General features: G+C 43.3%; 1 protein-coding gene and 1 pseudogene across 1 annotated transcript; both read left to right on the top strand.

The window, feature by feature from the left end:
- The first annotated feature begins 1,594 nt into the window (after nt 1-1,594).
- LOC105807136 (WAP four-disulfide core domain protein 6A-like) lies at nt 1,595-5,464 on the top strand. The gene is made up of 3 exons (XM_012640426.1): nt 1,595-1,685; nt 2,940-3,071; nt 5,211-5,464. Exons 1-3 carry the CDS (start codon nt 1,595-1,597, stop codon nt 5,462-5,464), a joined length of 477 nt encoding a protein of 158 aa, XP_012495880.1.
- An 8,041-nt stretch (nt 5,465-13,505) lies between these two features.
- Nucleotides 13,506-19,953, top strand: part of LOC105807135 — a 16,504-nt pseudogene continuing 10,056 nt past the window's right edge.

Below are 19,953 nucleotides of genomic sequence, written 5' to 3'. Positions count from 1 at the left end.
CCTGGGGTGCTAAATCCCTCGCTCTTCCAGACTGTTCTGCATGCAAGCAGAACAAGCTACCAGGGAGCCGGAGAAAACCCACAGCAGAGAAGTAGGGACTGTGGCACTGAGGGTGGGAGGCTGTCCCCGTGCACTGGATATTATTCAGCCAGAAAAAAGGAATGAAGCGCTAATGCTACCCTGTGGATGAACCTCAAAACCATTATGCTAAGTGAAAGAAGCCAGGCACGAAAGGTAGCACATCGCATGATTCCATTTATATAAAATATTCAGAATAAGCAAATCTCTAGAGATAGAAAGTAGATTAGTGGTTGCCAGGGGGTGGAGTGGGTTAGGAGGAATTCGGGAGTGACTGCTAATGGGTAGGGAGCTTTCATTTGGAGTGATAAAAATGTTTTGGACCAATAGAGGTGGTGGTTACACAACATTGAGGATGTACTAAAAAAAGCCCACTGAATTGTTCTCTTTAAAATGGCTAATTTTATGTGACATAAATTCTACCTCAATTTTTAAAAATGGATTAAGAAAAAATGTGCAGTGGGACTGTCTCTTGCAGCTGCAGGTGAAATTGGAGGTGAGCGGAGAGCACGTGGGGAGGGGTGGCGGTGGTCCCCACTGCAGTGTACACTCGAATTCTGCAGATTCACTCACTCCCACATGGCGTCCACTGCCAGAGAGCTTGCCACTCTCCAGCAAGGCCAGTGGAACGCTCTTCGGCCCCCGCTGTGGCAGCTCGTTCTGAAACCACAACTGGCATTTCGTATTTCTCTCCTGCATCACTAATTCTAAATCGCACCCTATGATAGAAGCTTTCATCACCTTCTTTCAAATACCATGACCTGGACAGACACTTTCTGAAGGTTCATTGCAGCCTGGAATCAACCTGTTTCTTCCCTCAAACCCCACTCGGGACAATACCGTTACTCTGACAATGGCTCAAGAAAATGGGTGCACCAAAGAGGAGAGACAGGGAAGGGAAGGGTGGGGAGAAAGGATCCTGGACACAGAGAGACCCACTGGAAAGGAGAAAAGCACAGGGTACAAGGCACAGTGAGGTATAAAAGGGAGAAAAAGAAACGGTGTGAGAAAAATAGACATGCCCGGAAGAGAGTAAAATTAGAAAGAAAGATGAGAACCAGGATACTCTTGACCTCCAAACTCCCCCTGGGAAATGGGAGACTCTGCAGTTAAACACGCCCTTCTGCTAAGGAAGCCTGGAGAGCCCCAGGCAAGACCCACCCCATCTCCCCTGCAGACCAGAGAGCCAGAGGGGCTCAGACTGCTGAGGATTGAGAGCCAGAGGGGCTCAGACTGCTGAGGATTAAGAGCGGCCTATCGAGAGCCCCTTCCCGCAGGGTAGGTACCAGCTAATCCCACTGATGGCCTCGGGGAGTTGGTGTTCCCGGCGGAGCGAGTGTGTCCAGCGCCCACTCCTGAAATGTTAGGCTGCACTGGAGCATCCAAAGTTCAGAGGCAGTATTATAAAAAAAAAAAGAAAGAAAGAAAGAAAAAAGAAAACAAAAGTTCAAAGGCAGGAGCTCCTGAGCAGCAGTTCCTAGTTTTGGTGCAACCAGCTGGGCCAGTACCTTCTAAAATGGCACTCTCAGGACTTCTGCCGATCCTAGTACCGTTCATCCTCCTGGAGGGCATCCAGGGACCTGGGCTGGTTGAAGGGCTCTTCATCAGTAAGTGCTGGGGACTCTGTCCTTGCGGTGAAGAAAGGGAACTCAATGGGTAGGAGGGAAAAAGGAACAATTTCACAGATGAGGGGTGTTTTCCTCTGTCTCAGCCTGGGATCCTGGGTGGGAGGGGCAGTTATTTGGAGCCATTTTTTCAGCCCCCTTCCTCTTGGCAAGCTGACTTTGGTGAATGCAGGAGCCTAAGTCTGTGGCAACTGACTCCTCACTGCCATTGCAAGGAGTTCTTCCAGGAGGTGCCTGGACCTAGACCTCATGAAACGGACTAAGGGACTGGGAAGCCCACGGAACTTTCCCATAAGAAAAACAGGCCACTCCCCCAGGACCACCTCATCAGCTCCCACATCCTCCCGTGGCAGCGCCCAAAGGTTTCCCCACACCCACACCCACCCTCACACCCATACCCAGAGGATCCTTGCCTTTGGGCTGAAAAATGGTCCCCAGAAGTCCCTTGGAATGCTGAACTATGAAGGCCCATAATTGGCAGCTAAAATATACTGAGCACTTTAAAAGTAGCGGTTGAAAGTGAGTGCTCAGGAGCCCACGTTGTAGGTTCAAATCCTGCCTCCACCCCTTAGTAGCTGTGTGATCTTGAGCAAGTTCACATAACCAACCTGTGTTTCAGATCCCTCTGTTTATAAAATATGAATATTAATAGTACTTCCCCATAGAGTTGTATTGGGCATTAAGGAGAAAAGGCCAGGCACATAGTAAGAACTTCCTCAATGTTAGTCATTATTATTTTGCCCCAGGCAGTTTGACAATGGCTTTTCAAACTTTGTTGCATTAGTCTTCAGAACAACCCTAGAGGCAAATGAGGAGATCAAGTTTCTTAGAGGGTAGCTGCCATACCAAGGGTGGTGCAAAATCCAAAAGCCCAGCCACCTGCTGCCAGAAATGGAGGTCTCAATCATCGCCAGCTACCATGCCTCCTGGGGAAACATCCAAACACAGGAAGGCAGAGTGACCAGAATAGTACTAGAGGAAAGCATCCTTCTCTCTGGAACCTTACAGGTGGTGAGGGTAGGGGGTAGGGGCTGGTTTAGGGATTAGGTGAGTTGATATGGGGTTGGGGATGTGGGTGGTGGTGCGAAATTCCTGAGCCCTACTAGTGTCACTGCCTTCTGGGGACAGGAGAAGTGAAAACAAGTTTCCCTAACTCTGCAGTGGTGCCCTGGGCCTCGGAAGGGAGAGCACTGGCCCCTTTAAGGCCTCAAGGGAATATGTCTTTGCCTCCTTTAGAAAATTGTCCCAAAGTTAGAATAAAATGCGAAATTGAAGAAAGGAGCCAGTGTATCAAGCACAGACATTGCCCGGAACAGATGAAGTGTTGCCTGTTTAGCTGTGGAAAGAAATGTTTAGACCTCAGAAAAGGTAACTCAGAGACCCTGCGAATTACCCAAAGCTCTTACCTCCTACCCTACCTGCACTGCGTTGTCCGACTCCCTCTCCTGGTTCACTGGTGGCTGATCTCTGTTCAGGAGTCTTGGCATATCTTCTGCTTGACACAAACCTGCCAGGGCTGGACTTGGGAAGCATGGGTTTCATTTCAATTCTCCCCTATTTTGGTGTGTGATATGAGCAATGTAGTTTTGCCTTTCTGGGCCTCACCTTCCCCATGCATAAGACAGGTGCGGGTATTGGACCACAGGCTCTCTCGGCTACTCTTCGGTGATACTCTGAGATGCCAAGTAGCCACTGAAGTCCCATCAAATGCCAACACTGTGTCAGGTTATATGATGGCTACAAGAGACAGGGATATGATCTGTATTTCCTGGCTTTTTTCTCCAGGCCTCTCTGTCTATGTAAATCAGCGATTCTTTCCCTGACCACCTTAGACCTCCTACACTCTTTCCTCTCTGCCCATATTACTGGGCTCTAAAGACCATCAGGGACTATTCATTCAACAAATATTCATTGGTGGCCTGGCTCCCATGACAGGCTCCACTTGCTCTCTGTGGCCAGGGAGGTCAGAAAAGGTTTTCCTGGAAAAGGAATCCATGATTTAAGATCGGAAGGATGGGTAGCACATAGGCAATAGTGGGAGGGAATAGCCTTCTAGGCACAGGTAACAGCACGTGCGAAGGCTCTGTGTTAACAGCACGCCCAGGCCCGACAAGGCAGGGATGCGGAGAGTAGCATAGGCACAGTAGGAGATGAGAAAGATGAAGCTGGACTTGCTGGGGGTGGGGGTAAGGGATTTGCTCTTGGTCCTAAGAGCAATGGATTATCCACATCTGAATCCCTTACCATCCACGTGACCTCAGGAAAGTTACTCAGCCTCTCCAAACCTCAGTTTTCTTATCTGCATAATGAGAACAACATGAGGGCCTACTTCATAAGATTAAATGTTAATGTATGTCAGATGCTAAGAACAGGGCCCGGCACTCAGTAAGTGCTATAATTATTGTTCTGTTGTGCTTCAGACTAAGAGATTCTAAAGGACTCAATTTGTACCTCATAGTACTGTGGGCAAAACAGTTGCTCGCTCAATAAATGCTTCTTTAAGTTCAGGATACATTCTTTTTGTTTTTTGTCTGTTTGTTTGTTTGTTTGTTTGTTTCTGTGAATACCCCTGAAGCATCCACTCTGTGCCAAATTATCTGCTAGGAACTGCTGTACCAAGATGGCATTAAAGCACAATCCCTATCCTCAAAAACTTCATGTTCTCATGGAGGAAACAGAAAGTATGAACAGAAAATTAAATGGAAGTGAAGAAAGTATGTTCAAGATTGAGAAGCAGTTAAGAAAAACACGGGGTAAAGAATGGATTCAGGAAGGGCATCATCCAAGAGTTGATGTCTGGGAAGGGTTTTAAAGAATGAACAGGAGTGCAGCCAGTTAGCAAGAGAGGAATGGAGATTTCAGCCGTGTGCGAAGGCATGGAGTTGTGTGAGAATGTGATTATTCTTAGAGCATGAAGTTCCAAAGGGTGGATGTTGGGGGCAACAGGAGATATAAAGTCAGAGAGGAGAAGGAGGAAGAGGAGGAGGAGGAAATGGATTCCGAAGTCCTTCTGGGTTTTGATAGAACTTTACTTTGAGCCCAATGGATCAGTCATTCTGGAAACCAATGTGGAACAGATTGGAGAAGCCTTGGAGATCAGCTGGTGGCCTTTCATGACAGTCCTGGCAAATATATAATGATGCTTGAGTTAAGAAAGTGGCAGCATGGAAATAAAGGAGAGCTATTTGGGAGCAAAATCAGCGAGATTTAGTGTTCAGATGTTGGGGAAGCACAGTACGAGAGGCCATGTTGTGTTGCAGCTGTTCCTCACGGCTGCCCTGCAAGACAAGCAGGGTGGGATTTTATATTCTTGTCTCACAGATGAGGAAGTCAAGGATCAGAGACGTAAACTGAGTGGTCAAGATTCACACTGAATTGCGAGCACAGCCCTGAGCCAAATTCGCCTCTCAGGGGAGACAAAGAGAGCAGTGGCCCGAGGAAGAAAAAGATGGACATTCTCCAGGGAGACAGGTACCCACACCGCTGTGCTCTGCCATCTCCCTGCAGACATATGCGGTTTGCCACAGAAGGTTGGCCCCTGCCTGGCCTACATTCCACGCTGGTGGTATAATAAAGAAACTGAGCGCTGCTCCGAATTCATCTACGGCGGTTGCCAAGGGAATAATAACAACTTCCAATCTGAAGCTATCTGCATGGTCACCTGCCAAGAAAAATGTAAGTCCCAGGGGCCCAAGTCTCCTGTGCTCACCACGGCCACATGGAGAGGTCTGGGTGTTGGCCGGTCTGTTCCAAGGCCTTGATAGGCTTGGGGCGGACAGAGCCAGCTCCAATCAGGAAGTATGAATGCACCTTGCAGAGGTGTAAGTAGAAGGATATTTTGGGAAAGAGAGGGTGGGAAGGGAGGCAGTAGTCAAAGGGAATTGGCAAGTATGAGGGGAGTAGGGGTGCAGAGAGAAGGGGGTGCATAAACAGAAGCGGTAGGGCATCCCAGGCCAAGTCAGAAGGAGGTCAGGCACCTTCCCTAGCCGATCATGACAGGCCTTTCCTACCCACCAAATTTTGTAGCCACTTTTCTTCCTTTTTTAAGTTGATTTATAGCTAAGGCAATGACATGCTTTATTGGCCAAACCAAGACACTTTTGAGAGTGTTTCAAAGTGGGGTGCCATTAATTCTTACACAGGGGCAACAGGCAAAAACTGGACCCCACTGAACAAATCAGAACTCACAATCACTCCATGGGCTCCTAAACTCACCTCGCTACTGTTTTTTTTTTCCTCCCAAAAGATGTAAAAATGATCCCACCTCCTTTTTCCCATTAACTGCAAGATTTGGTTCCTAAGGTGGCCAGGATTCAAGCATCTCACCCTTTATCCTTCTGTCTCACAGACTCATCTTCCTGGATAGGATAACGAGGAGCCGGAACGACCTACAGGGTTTGGCTCGTAGTCCAGGGCTCTCTCCATGTGTGTCTGACGGATGCCCCACGTTGGTTTCCACTGGCCAAATCTCAGCCTCCAAGACCTTGGCAGGTCCAAAAACTGAACCTGGGATTTGCTTACTCCAGTTCCTCCAGCTTGGCTTCTCTTCAAACATAATGCCCTGTGCCCTTTGACCTCTTCTCAGTGTGAGACCCTATCTCTTCAACTTTCATGGTCCCCATTTATCCCTTTGAATCCTCCAGTTCCCCCTAATAAAGTGCCCTGTGAGGTCTGGTCTCTCTGAGGCGGAATAATTCATGCCTACCATACGCAGATATTCACATCTCCCTATATGCAGTTTTCAGAGAACAAGAGGTCATTGGGTTTTCTGATGACACCCAAAAAGGGAGCGGGACACATTAAGAACTGCACATTAAGAACTCTGGTGACACGGTTACCCTGGTAAAATTGCCATAAGATGCTTAAGAATTGAGCCAGAGCAGATACAGGTTTTGTATGGTCTAAACCTTTGACTTGTAGACACAGTGGGTAGGATGGTGATTGCCAGGGGAGCGGGAAATGGGGTGCTGTTTGTCAAAGGGTACAAAGTTTGCAAGGTGAATAAGTGCTGTGGATATAATGTATGGCATGGTGAGGATAGTTAACAATACTATATTGTATACTTGAAATTTACTAAGGGGATAGATCTTAAAATAAATCTTCTCGACACATACACGCTCACAAACATGGTAACTATATAGAGGTGATAGATATGTTAATTAGCTGCAATGTGGTGATCATTTCACAATGTATATGTGTTTCAAAACACCAAGCGGCACACCTTAAATGTATAAAATTTTATATGTCAATGATATCCTAATAAAGCTGTTTGAAAAATTTACAGTTAAGTCCACGCAATTACTGAGAAAATGAGGTTTAATGCAATTGTTAGAAAGTAACCCCAAACAGACAGGACATAATGTTTTTAAAGTAATTGACATGATATGAAAGAAAATCAGTATTATTCTGGAACTAAAATTCTGAATGATTACAATAAAATTGTGCCAAATGTCTTGCTGTTAAAAAAAGAAGTCTATTCCAACCTGGGCAGCAGAGTGAGACCTCATTGTTATAAAAAATTTCAGAATCAGGTGTGTGCTCAGCTACTTGGGAGGCTGAGGTGGAAGGATCGCTTGAGCCCAGGAATTCCAGGCTGCAGTGAGTCATGATGGCACCACTGCACTCCAGCCTGGGTGACAGTGAGATCCTGTCTCAAAAAAAGGGTGGGGAGAGGAGAGGGAGGAGGAGGAGGAGAAAGAGAAACAGAAGGAGAAGAAGAAGACATCATCTATGGGTGCCTGATTCTGGTGCGGAAGGAGACTAGGAGAAAATGTTACAATTACTGAAAAGAAGAGGATCAGGACAGGGTCGTGATGAAGACCCTGAAAACACTGCTAATTTGGCAGTTTTGCAAAATGTCCTTCTGGACAAATTGTCCCCATGCGTGACATCTCCCATTCACATTTACTCTTGCCTCTGTACCTCTGTAAGAGTTCATGTGTTCCCCTAGGAAGCCTATCCCAGCCCTGTGCATCCTTATGATGCAGACCAAATTACCAACAAGTCACCTCTGGTCTGCATCCTGTCGGAAGAGCATGTCTGGGAGTAGAGAGATCCAACTTTGCCCCTGGTTGAATGTATACTCCTGGTTGGGACAGGGTAGGGTAGAGGGATGTTCCTCTCAGGGGCTCAGTTTCCCATTTGTAAGGTGAAGGTGATGGCCTAAGGATGTCAAAGAGTACTTCCAAATTTGAGAAAATATGGCAGCTCAGGAACCTTGCCAAATCTGATAAGTACCTAGTATGTGTCCATCTCATTGGACCCCTCAATTCTTGATTGGGGATGACATTCATGAATGACTGGAACAGAATCATTCTGTTCCAGGCACCAGTGGACCAAAGAGTCCCTTGGAAATGTCCAGAGTGTGCCCTATGGTTGACTGTGTCTGCTCACCTGCTGTGCTCAGGAATGAAGGCAGAGCCCACAGGGCTGAGCACAGGCAACTCCTGCCTTGCAAGAATCTCAGTGGAGCTGGAGAATGCTGGGTCTGTGTATTACCGACTGTTTGCTCATTACTCTGCCCATCAGAACCCAGAATATATCTCAAGTGGAATGCCCAACAACACTAATCATCAGAGAAATGCAAATTAAAATCACAATGAGATACCACCTCACATCTGTTAGAATGGGTGTTATCAAAAAAATAAAAGATGACAAGTGTTGGCAAGGACGTGGAGAAAAGGGAACGCTTGCACATTGTCAGTGGGAATATAAATTAGTACAGCCGTTGTGGAGAACAGTATAGAGATTCCTCAACAAAACTAAAAATAGAATTGGCATGTAATTCAGCCATCCTCCATCTGGATATATACCCAAAAGAAACGAAATCAGTATGTCGAAGACATATCTGCACTTGTGTGTTCATTGCAGCATTATTCACGATAGCCAGGATATGGAATCAAACTAAGTGTCCAGCAGCAAGTGAATGGATAAAATGTAGTATATGTTTATGATGGAATACTATTCAGCCTTTAAAAAGAAAGGAAGTTCTGTCATTTGCAACAACGTGGGTAAACCTGAAGGCTATTATGTTAGTGAAATAAGCCAGGCACAGAAAGGCAAATATCACATGATCTCACTTTTATGTGGAATCTAAAAAAGTTGAACTTACAGAAGTAGAGAGTAGAATAGTGGTTATCAGAGGCTGGGGTGGTGTATGGGGGAAGGGGAGATGTTGGTCAAAGGTACCCAGTTGCAGTTAGACAGAAGAAATAAGCTTCTGGGACCTACTGCATTGCATGGTGACCGTGCCGGTGACCGTGGTGCACACAGCAACCTCAAACTCCCGAGCTTCAGTGATCCTCCTGCCTCAGTCTCCTGGGTAGCTGGGACCACAGGCCCATGCCACCACACTTGGCTGATTTTTTAAAAATTTTTTGTAGAGATGGGGTCTTGCTATGTTGCCCAGGCTCTTCTCAAACGCTTGGCTTCAAGCAATCCTCCCACCTTGGCTTCCCAAAGTGCTAGGATTACAAGTGTGAGCCACTGTGCCCAGCCTATTTTGTGAAATATATTTTTTATAAAATGCTTTTATCTTATTGCATACTTAAAAATTTTTTTTAAAAAAACTTAATGCCACAGATTTAACTAATTGGCAAAGTCAGTCCTCAATCAGCCAAATCAGACTCCCTTTCTTCCACAAAAGGTGCATCATTTTTCAATTCAAATAAATGTTTTTAATATATATCCCTCTGACAACCATCACTTTTCTGAGTTCTAATTCTAGGCTAGAGAGCTAAAGACATAGCAGCTTAACTTTTACTAGTCGGTTACATGGGTTTTGTTGGATGGTGTCTGTCCTTCTCATACTCAGTCATTAATGCTGTCGCCTAAATGCTGCTGCTCTGGTTTGCAGGTAAAAAGATTTTAGTGGGTTTTTTTTTTTAAACTGGTGGAAGCTGCCTCAACAGGCGCTTGTGTCTCCATCAGCTAGGATGAAAGAGTGTTAGTATAGGAACAATACTGAACTTTGACCAAAACTGCAGCAAGCCCAAATAACAAAATACTGTAGACTGAAGTTTTACGCTACACTCGTGACTTTTTCTTTTTTAAAATAAGGAAGTATAACTTCTCAAAGCTGCCCATGCCTTGGTTCTGGTTCAGTAGCTTGCACACTGTGTCTTAAGGTCCCCTTTTGTGAGTACTGCTTTAGCAGGTCATGATCTGATCACAATTTTTTGGCCGTAGGTAGAAACGGCCAAGAGGCTGTAAGGATTTTCTAGATTTTACTTTTAAGATCTAAATTCGTATTTGGTGAGATCTAGAAGTTGACTAACCATCTAATCTAGAGCTGTAGTTTAAAAGAGGGTTTCTCAATCTGAGCAATGTGGACATTTTGGGCCTGACCATTTTTTCTTCTTGGGGATTATCCTGTGCAATGTAGGGTGTTTAGCAACATTCCTGACCTCTCCTAGGTGACCGTCTCCTCCCTTCCTGTTGGAAAGGTCAAAAATATCTGCAGAGATTGTCAGAAATGTCCTGTGGGGCTGGTGGAGAGACAGTAGTCCCTGTCTGAAAATCACTGGTTTAAACTGACTTCTTGGCCAGGTGCAGTGGCTCACTCCTGTAATCCTAGCACTCTGGGAGGCCGAGGCAGGAGGATCACTCAAGGTCAGGAGTTCGAGACCAGACTGAGCAAGAGTGAGACCCCGTCTCTACTAAAAAAATAGAAAGAAATGATCTGGACAACTAAAAATATATATATATAAAATTAGCCGGGCATGGTGGCACGTGCCTGTAGTCCCAGCTACTTGGGAGGCTGAGGCAGAAGGATCACTTGAGCCCAGGAGTTTGAGATTGCTGTGAGCTAGGCTAAAACCACGGCACTCTAGCCCAGGCACAGAGCAAGACTCTGTCTCAAAAAAAACCAAAAAAACAAACAAACAAAAAACAGTAACCAAATAATACTTGTAAATACGTATCCTGCAGGTCTTTAATGTTTGCAGAAATTAATGCAAATCTAGAGTGTGGTGGAACATTTTTTTATTTCCTTGCTAATGGGTATTTAACCTAGACAAGGTGTGAACAGCTTGCCAGCTGAAATATACTGTTTTGGGTTCCTGCAATCAAAGTGAAAATCTGATCAAGGAGGCAGGGTTCTTGGCTCCATGCTGTGAACAGACCATTCACGGATAGTTTGTCATATTGGCCTCTCCCTGGCAGAGGTCTTCGTTCCTTAGGAGGTGGGATGAAGGATAACAAAGCAAAAATCCTTAGAGGGGAGAGTAACGGTTTGAAGGAAGACACGTTGATGTAGCTGACTGGCTGAGTACGTGTCTTCTGCTTCTGGAATGGAAAGTAGGTCATTTAAATACATATAAGGCTACTGGGGAGGCTGAAGTAGGAGGATCCCTTGAGGTTGGGAGTTCGAGACCAGTCAATATATCAAGACCCCTTCTCTTAAAAATGTATATGAGTAATCTTTTTTTATCTGTAGTAGTTTCTTTGTGATATGTAAATAACTATGGAAATATAGGGGCAGGGCTAGCATTGTATATTGCATAAACTTCTTACATCTTATACAAACCTTGAAATAGTTTTGTATTAACTAATTAAATAGATTTAAATAGTTATTCGGCTAGCCCTCATTCTGGCAGATGGGAGTGATTGGAATTTTTTTTCTGTGTCTTGTCATTTTGGCTGCAGAGTCTGCTGTCGCCATAACAACTCAACATTAATTACGCTTTTCTATGTCTTTTCTTTGTTCCCCTTGTGGTTTTCTAATTTCAGACAGAGTCTTGCCTTTTGTATTGTCTAGTCACTAGGTGTCCTTTGCCATGTGGGAGCCATTAACCCTTTTGAAGAAGGGGCTTTGCTGGTGGTATTAAGTCTTATGCCAAAGTGAAGCTGATGAGCAGGTGAGAAAATGCATAGGGATCCCATAACAGTTTTTCTCCTTTTAGGGAAGTGCCTTAGTTATTTTGCTAAAAGCATTCAGATTTCTTAAAGCAGATAAAAATATGTGTGTTCTAATGAAGCAATACTTGTTTACCCCTTATTTCTTCTTACTGCAATGAGAGTAATTGTTATCTTTATTATAGGGATTGATCTGGTAGGAAAGTACCTTGGGAGCTGAACCTCCATCTGAAACTTTGGATATGTGGCGCAGTGGTTTCTACGGAAATCTATAAAAGTCAATTTTAAAGCTTAAATCCATTCTATGGCCCAAGTCAGAGACTCAACGTTGACCATCAGGGCTAAGCAGTACTCTGTGCTTCAAGATTAGGGGATAGCTCCTTATATCTGGAGCCTGGGGTTTTATTTAGCAAGTACTATGGCATGGGACTATGGGGTGTTGGTTTCGTTGACAAAGGATAACAGGGAATGTTGAACTTTTAATCATACTGAGTGCTTCCGGAGTGAGGACACAAATGCTGACTTAGGAGCTCTAAGCATTTCACAACTTTTTGCTCTTAGATCATGTCTGCTTGATCATCTGGAGGGTTACATGCTACAGTATGAGGAACCTGTGACTGGGGACTGTTGAATTGGTGATGGCCTGGATGCTAAGGGAATTTTGCCAGTATTCTCTCAGACAGTTCTTGAAGGCCCAAATACAGACTGCTGTGTATTGCCTACTTATTTGGCGGTTAAGACTATCATGTCAAGTGGTTGGAGTTTTGTTTGAATCCCTTTGTAGGGTGAAGTGTCCAGGCAAAAATGGCTTCTGGAGAAGCTGGGTTGCTTGATATCCTGCTATAGAAGTAGTCTTTCAAAACCTAGTTGTTTTCTTCATTCTTTTGTGTCTTCATCACTCTCTTATACCAAAAAAATACTGCCATGCTGACCAGAAAGGGAGACAGATACAGTCTGGGGTATTACGTCTGCATGATTGGGAATATGGGAAAAGAGACAAAACCAGAAGATAATTATTCAGTGGAATGAAAAGCGGCTAAAGCAGCTGGTAGCATCCATTGTAGCTTGAACCGTGGCACTTACATGAACCCTGTTTACTTGATTACATCCCCCTTGGGTCCTCCCACCCTAATTCCAAAGGGAACCCATGTGGAGTTTTCAGGCTCACTGAGTTTGCTCAGCTTGCAGCAAGCTAAAGTGGAATTGTCAGCACATTAAGTTGAGAAGCACTAGAAGCTGGGGTTTCTGACTTTAGGAAATGGAATCTAAGAAATCGTGAAACATACTTTAGACTCATCCTGTGAGTTGCCCCATCTCTCACCGATGTTGTTAAGCATAGTGTAATCCTACTAATAGCTGATGTTTTTAATAAAATCAAGTTCTGGTGACAATTTTAAGCTTATTTCTTGGAAGGAAGCCATTGTTATAGGACTACTTCTGGTTCTCACAATTAAAAATTATTTTTTTTAGAGACAGTGCTTACTGAAAAAGGGAAGTACTTACTTAAAAACTTGTAAGATACAATGGGAGAGAGAAGTAATCCATGTGTTTTTAATGAATATATTTACTCTTTTTGTAGCTGACTGGGCTGTTTTTCAAGTTTTAGAGGTTAAATTCAACACTTCTTAAACTTTATTTTGAAGAAAATAATGCACAGGGAAATTAAAAATTTTTTTTAGAGACAGGGTCTTGCTCTGGCCCAGCGTGGAGTGCAGTGGTCTGATCATAGCTCACTTGTAACCTCGACCTCCTGGCCTCAAACATTTTTCCTGCCTCAGCCACCCAAAATGCCACAATTACAGGCATGAGCCACCGTGCCCAGCCTAGAAATTTAGAGGGAAATACTTCATCCTCTTAACTCCAATCTTCACTTGAAATTTTCCCTGTGGTGAGTAATCTAGAGTTTATGACAACTTTACTTTAGTACCGGTTACAGTAAGAGGAGGAATGGAGAAACTGCATGCTTCCTCCGTGAGTCCCTCATGCCTCTCGCGTCGGGCTTCAAGGATGGCCACCAACTTGTCTGCTTTAAGAATTAAGGACTTTACTGTGTGTTAAATTCAATAGGAAAACCATTTTAACCACTTTTCCCTAATAGGCCAGGTCTTCTTAGTGCTTTCACTGTGTTCTTTCCATATTCTTTAAAAAGTTTTGTTTTGTTTTGTTTTTAGGTTTTTTGGACTGGCAAAAATGGAGTTGGATATCTTTCCCTCTGAATTTCCAGCTCACAAAATCAGTTACTTTTCTTTCCAGGGCCCAGCTCACATTTGTCGCTCATGTGTAACCATAGTGGGATTAAGGCCATGTTTAGTTTTGGTAATGCACCCATCCCATCTAGATTTCTTAGCTTTTTGAAGCAGTACCTGAACATGAATAGGTCTACTCTTATTTAATCACCCAGGGTCCTACACTACATGATTGTTCTCTGTGCCCCTTGCCCAGGTTTTCTTTTCAGATATTTGTGTGGTCTGGTTAATGCCTCTTAAATGTTCTTTGTATTTTGGCATTTATGTTAGAAATTCTGGATTTTATTCTGTCTAGTTCAAGCCTTAGTATTTGGCGAAATCTGTTTTTCATGTAGACATAAAATATGCAATGTACATGGCATTAGAATTAGAACAGTTGCTTTGTTCAGATTATAGGAATACTTTGGATACACCTCTGCATTTGAAGAGCAGTTTTCTCTCAGTTTCAGATAAACTTAGAGATGTCTCATGACTTTGTTCTATATGTAAACTTTATTTGTAGACTTCATATATAAACTTCTTTTCAGTAACTACCTCCCATTTTTGGACGGATAATTTTTAGGGCCAAGTGAATTCGAGACTAATACTCAAAAATGTATGTCAGCTGAGATCTGTGTCTGCGGACCTGATGTTGATCCCTCGCTTCAGATCGACATAGCTGATGTGCTCAGCGAGAGAGATAAGGTTAAATTTACAGTGCACACCAAGGTAAGTGACAGAATGACTTTCCAACACAAACAGTGCTAGGTTTTTACAGTGGAAGAGAGAAGAGAGTCCCTGAACTGAAATGGTTGCTATTTATTTATAATGTGGCACTATTGCTAACTGGGGAACCTCCCTTATCAATCTCTCTTGCATAACATAAAGGCTTTAGCATTTCTACTGTGGTAGAGCCCTAGGGCTGTAGGTGTTGCAGATCTTAGTGTGTCCGGTACTCTGTTCCATGGGAAAGTGTACCAGGCAAGGTGATGCAGCAGGTGGACCATCTACCTAGGCAGCTCACATCTTCCACCTTTGTTTTTAATCTGCATCCAAGAGATATACCTGTCTATGGCCTGCTTTTTACATTTACTAAGTTGAGAAGGACCCCCCCACCCCAACACACAGCTTTTTCCTTAATTCCTTGGTGGCTTGATTAGCATACCTCAGTTATTCACGACACTGTAAAGACTGCCCACATGATTCTCTGCCTGGGTTAACCTGATCAAAGAAGGTGAAGTAAGCATTCACTGGAATAAAAGGGAAGGCAAGGACAATTTCTAGAGCAGTAGTAAACCGTAGCTAAGATTTTTTTTTAGACAGTAATGTACTTTCCTTTTTTGGAAAGGGGTAAGTTGAGACTTTTTCAAAAATAGAATTAGGGTTAACTTCCTGGAACTTAACTTTTTCTAGTAGACTCTTGCCTCTTTGGATGTTCATTGCAAGCTTCAGAAAGATGAAGTTTTGTGAAAAGAATTCCTTAGAGACTGGGTTGAATCTTAGTTGAGACTGTAATAGTGGCAGGGGGAGATCATGTATTATTGCATTGTTCTTTATTGGATCTTATCTTGATGTTGTATTGAGAATTTTTCCACTGTTCAGTCCAGGAAACCTGAGCCACCTAATCTAAAAGTAATGGTTACCAGTTAATTTCTCCCTCCTTTCTTTACAGACCACACTGTCCACATTTCAGAGCCCAGAGTTTTCTGTTACAAGGCAACATGAGGACTTTGTGTGGCTACATGACACTCTGATTGAAACAACAGAGTATGCTGGGCCTATTGTGAATACACTTTAGAAAATCAAATAATTAAGCTAGTTTTCTTCTACCTTGCTATTCATTTTGTTTAAATAGACTTTTACCTGCACCATAATGGATGGTGAAAAGTCTGATTTCATCTGCTTAATAGGGTATTTGCTAACTCAGTTACTGGTAAAGTCTAAAATATGTGAAGAGTATTTCATAGCTATGAGTTGAAGCATACAGGCTTGTGTTCTGTATGTTGTAAGAGGGTAAACAGTTTAATGATTTAAATTATACCTACCTTTAAGTTTGGTTTTTTTCTCTGGCGTTTTCTTCCCAGTGCAGTAGAATTGATTTCCAGGAAACCTCAGTATTGGTGGTAGCATATGAAGAGATTTCTCAAACTTGCTTGAGGAGTAAGGAGGCAGTTTTCAGTTAATTCTTGGCTGTAGGAACCGAGACTTGGGGGATTTTAAGGGAGATTGAAGTATGTCTTTATTGTTCTGCCAGGCATATTGAAGAGTCTGCCCAAATGATGATTGCTTAATAATTAAACAAAATTAGTACTGAAACTTGTGTTTAGGAATGTTCTGTTCATTCATAATTAAAATCTTGATTATCCTTTAGAATTAAAGGAAATTCCTTTTGAAGCCTGGAGACTTTATAATCTTGATGGTTAATCATTGGTTTTTAGCATTGATGGTACTAGTTTTAGGCCAATATTGAAGCAGTGTAGACACTGCTGTGATCTACCACTTGTGTGTAACAGGTAAAGTGCGCAAGTGATCGCAGTCAAAATGAGTGCCCAACTGTGAGGAGGACGCTTCTTTTAAATCGCTAGAAGGAATAAGGTTAAGAGAAAAACAAGAGCATTTAGACAGCTCCGCTTGCGTAGCTGCCTCCTGTGCACTCAAACTGACAGGAGTTGCATGTGGCACAAACTAGAACATCACTGTTGGGCTGGGAGGCTCATGAGTTACCCACCTCTGCTGCAGATTCCGCCTGCTCCTACAAAGCCCGACTCTGACGGCCCTCGAGAGAAGATGTAGAAATTGGGAGACGGTGTAGGGTCTATGACCAAAGAAGAATTTGCCAAGACGAAACAAGAACTGGAAGCATAAGTGGCTTTTCTTGGTGGGCTTTATCTTTTAGTTATTTTTTGGGATGTGATTTTGCTATGTTGCTGAGGCTGGTCTTGAACTTCTGGGCTCAAGTGATCCTCCCACTTCAGCATCCTAAGTAGCTGGGATCACAGGGCTATGTGTGCCACTGTGCCCAGCCAGTCCTGTCTTTTGAGAAGTAGAATAATGGTGCTGTGTGCAGAAGTAAGTAGAAGAACCTAATTAAAAGTATAGCTGTTAATTAGTTTCCTAGTATGTTTTATAAAACTACATTTTGCAGAGTGTGGGTGGGACATGGTCTTTGTCTTTGTATATTGAGTTCAGAGGCCATTGACACTACTGGATAGACTTTTTTTCCCCCCTAAAAAACTAGTCTAGTCCATACTTGCTAGGGAATGCTGGTCGGGCATAGTGAAGAAATAAATCTTTGTGTCTTTAGAAATTACTTTTTAAGCTGCTCATGATATACAGAGCTTTCTTCTGAAGTTTGGTTACTAGAATAGGAGAAACCAGATTGCAGCGAGGGCTATTACAAAGCAGCATTCTGATAACCACACTGATGGCTTGAAAGAGGAAGTTCTACCAGCCTGAGCAAGAGTGAGACCCCATCTCTACAGAAAATAGAAAAATTAGCTGGGCATGGTGGTGCGCGCCTGTACTCCCAGCTACTTGGGAGGCTGAGACAGGAGGATCGCTTGAGCCCAGGAGTTTGAGGCTGCAGAGAGCTGTGATGACACCACTTCACTCTAGCCTGGGTGACAGAGCGGGGAGGCCCTGTCTCAAAAAGAAGTCCAGTTACATAGGCAGCATATTAAAATCTGGTTGTAATTTAATTAGTTCAAACAAAATTGGATTTGGAAAAGTTTCTTGTTAAGCCATCCTTGCACTTTCTTTTCTTGGCTCAAAAACACTCACCCCTCCCCTCTTCCATCATCAGCTGCCCTGCCCCAAGCCCATAATATCTAGGGCAGTGCCCACACTCCAGGTATTGAGTCATTTAGCACACACCCGAATGCCTACCATGACCAGTTCTAGGGGTAGAGCCCTGAACACAACACACCCAAGTTTCTACAATTGAGAGGTTTAAAGTGATCTTTAATGTCTAGATTGAGATAAAAAGCTGCTTTATAATTTCTGCTAATTCCAAGCCTTGTTAGATTCACGCTGTGTACACGGCAGCAGAATTAAAGGGATTTCATTGTTCTACAGAAACGAATGTTCTGTGGCTGCTAAATAACAGCAGTAATTGCATGTAGTTTTAGGGGCTTCCAAACTTGATCCATTAAATCCAGCTGTAACATCACTTTTCCTCCAATGGTTAATTCCACAGATTCCAAAATGGCAGCTGCCTTATTACCTAAGTAGATGCCAGGTTATACCAAAATATCGTTTCAGTCCAGTTGCATATTTCATGTAGTAGTGGTGCCAGCAGAACTGTAGGGTTAGCGAGAGCGGTGTTGGTCAGGTGTTGAGCCAAACATGCCACTGAATGCTGTGTGTGTCTCTTTTCAGTGAACATCTCGTCCTCTTTAAGAAGACTGTCTCCTCCCATGAAGTCTTTCTTCAGAGGCTTTCTTCTCACCCTGTTCTCAGTAAACACTGCAACTTTCACGTTTTCCTAGAATATGATCAGGATCTAAGACATTTGAATTTCATTTCCATGGTACAGTTAAAAATGTTTTAAGACTCTACTTTAACAGCATACTTTATAGTTTCTGAAAAATAGACTATAAGTTCTGAATATCCTACACAATGGAACGTCTTTAGATGCTCTTCCCCCTGCAATAGATTCATTGTGTGTCATTTTGGTAAAACTCTGCTTAAAGAAAATTTTGACTTTTTTACCCTTCCAAAGATTAGTTTTTCTCCCTCAGTCCTGTTTGGGATTGTTAGAATGAACTTAAATTGATCTTTTATTTTTTATTTATTTATTTTTTTTGAGACAGAGTCTCGCTTTTGTTGCCCGGGCTAGAGTGAGTGCCATGGCGTCATCCTAGCTCACAGCAACCTCAAACACCTGGGCTCAAGTGATCCTCCTGCCTCAGCCTCCCAAGTAGCTGGGACTACAGGCATGTGCCACCATGCCCGGCTAATTTTTTCTATATATTTTTAGTTGTCCGATTAATTTCTTTCTATTTTTAGTAGAGACGGGGTCTCGCTCTTGCTCAGGCTGGTCTCGAACTCCTGAGCTCAAACAATCCGCCTGCCTCAGCCTCCCAGAGAGCTAGGATTACAGGCGTGAGCCACCCCGCCTGGCCTGATCTTTTATTTTATTTTATTTTATTTCTTTAAGAGAGAGGGTATTGCTCTGTCGTCCAGGCCAGAGTGCAAAGGTGTGATCAGCGCACTGCAGCCTCAAAATCTGGGCTCAAGCGATCCTCCCAAGTAGCCGGGATTACAGAGGTGTGCCACTGTGCCTAACTAATTTTTAAATTTTTTGTAGAGACAGGATGACGATCTGTTGCCCAGGCTGGTCTTGACCTCCTGGCTTCAGGTGATTCTCCTGACTCAGCCTTCTTAGTTGCTGGGATTACAGGCGTGAGCCATGGCACCTGGCTGTTTTCTTCCTGGCTACTCTTTTTGTAGAAAGGAGACTTATATGTTTGTTTGTTTATTTTTCTTGCTACTTAATATATGTGAGAAAAGCTCCAACTTAGAAATTTCTTCAGTGTCTTCTGTCTGGTGAAGCTTAACAAAAGTTTGGATAGAACAGAAAAATAATTCTACCAAGGATTTAAAAGCCACTAAGACTTAGTGCCTAGACAGTTTTTCAAAATATCTCTTAAGTTAGCCTTTTAGAATGAGGCGGCCTATGTTTAGGAGGCTTTTCCATGTGTTATGTGTTTTAGACTTGGAGGTTAAGAGAGAATTAAAGGTATCTTAAGCATGTGCCTATACTAATAAAAAGGATTACTTGGAATGTTAATCATAATTTCTTTAAGAGAACCTAGGAAAATATGATTAAATGTTCTTTTGGAATTTTCTTTCTTTAGCTCAGTGTTAGATGGAAAAATACCAAAGAAATGTTTGGTGGTTTTTTTAAAAGTGTAGTGAAAAGTGCTGATGAAGTCCTTTTTTATGGAGTTAAGGTAAGTGGCTTTTGAACAAAATTCTTTTTTTTTTTGGGACAGAGTCTTGCTCTGTTGCCCAGGCTAGAGTGAGTGCCGTGGCGTCAGCCTAGCTCACAGCAACCTCAAACTCCTGGGCTCAAGAGATCCTTCTGCCTCAGCCCCCCCGAGTAGCTGGAACTACAGGCATGTGCCATCATGCCCGGCTAATTTTTTCTATATGTATATTTTTAGTTG

This window comes from Propithecus coquereli, unplaced genomic scaffold (assembly GCF_000956105.1).
Source record: "Propithecus coquereli isolate 6110/MARCELLA unplaced genomic scaffold, Pcoq_1.0 Scaffold153, whole genome shotgun sequence".
NCBI classification, from domain to species: domain Eukaryota; kingdom Metazoa; phylum Chordata; class Mammalia; order Primates; family Indriidae; genus Propithecus; species Propithecus coquereli.
This window is presented reverse-complemented; position numbering and strand designations above follow the sequence as displayed.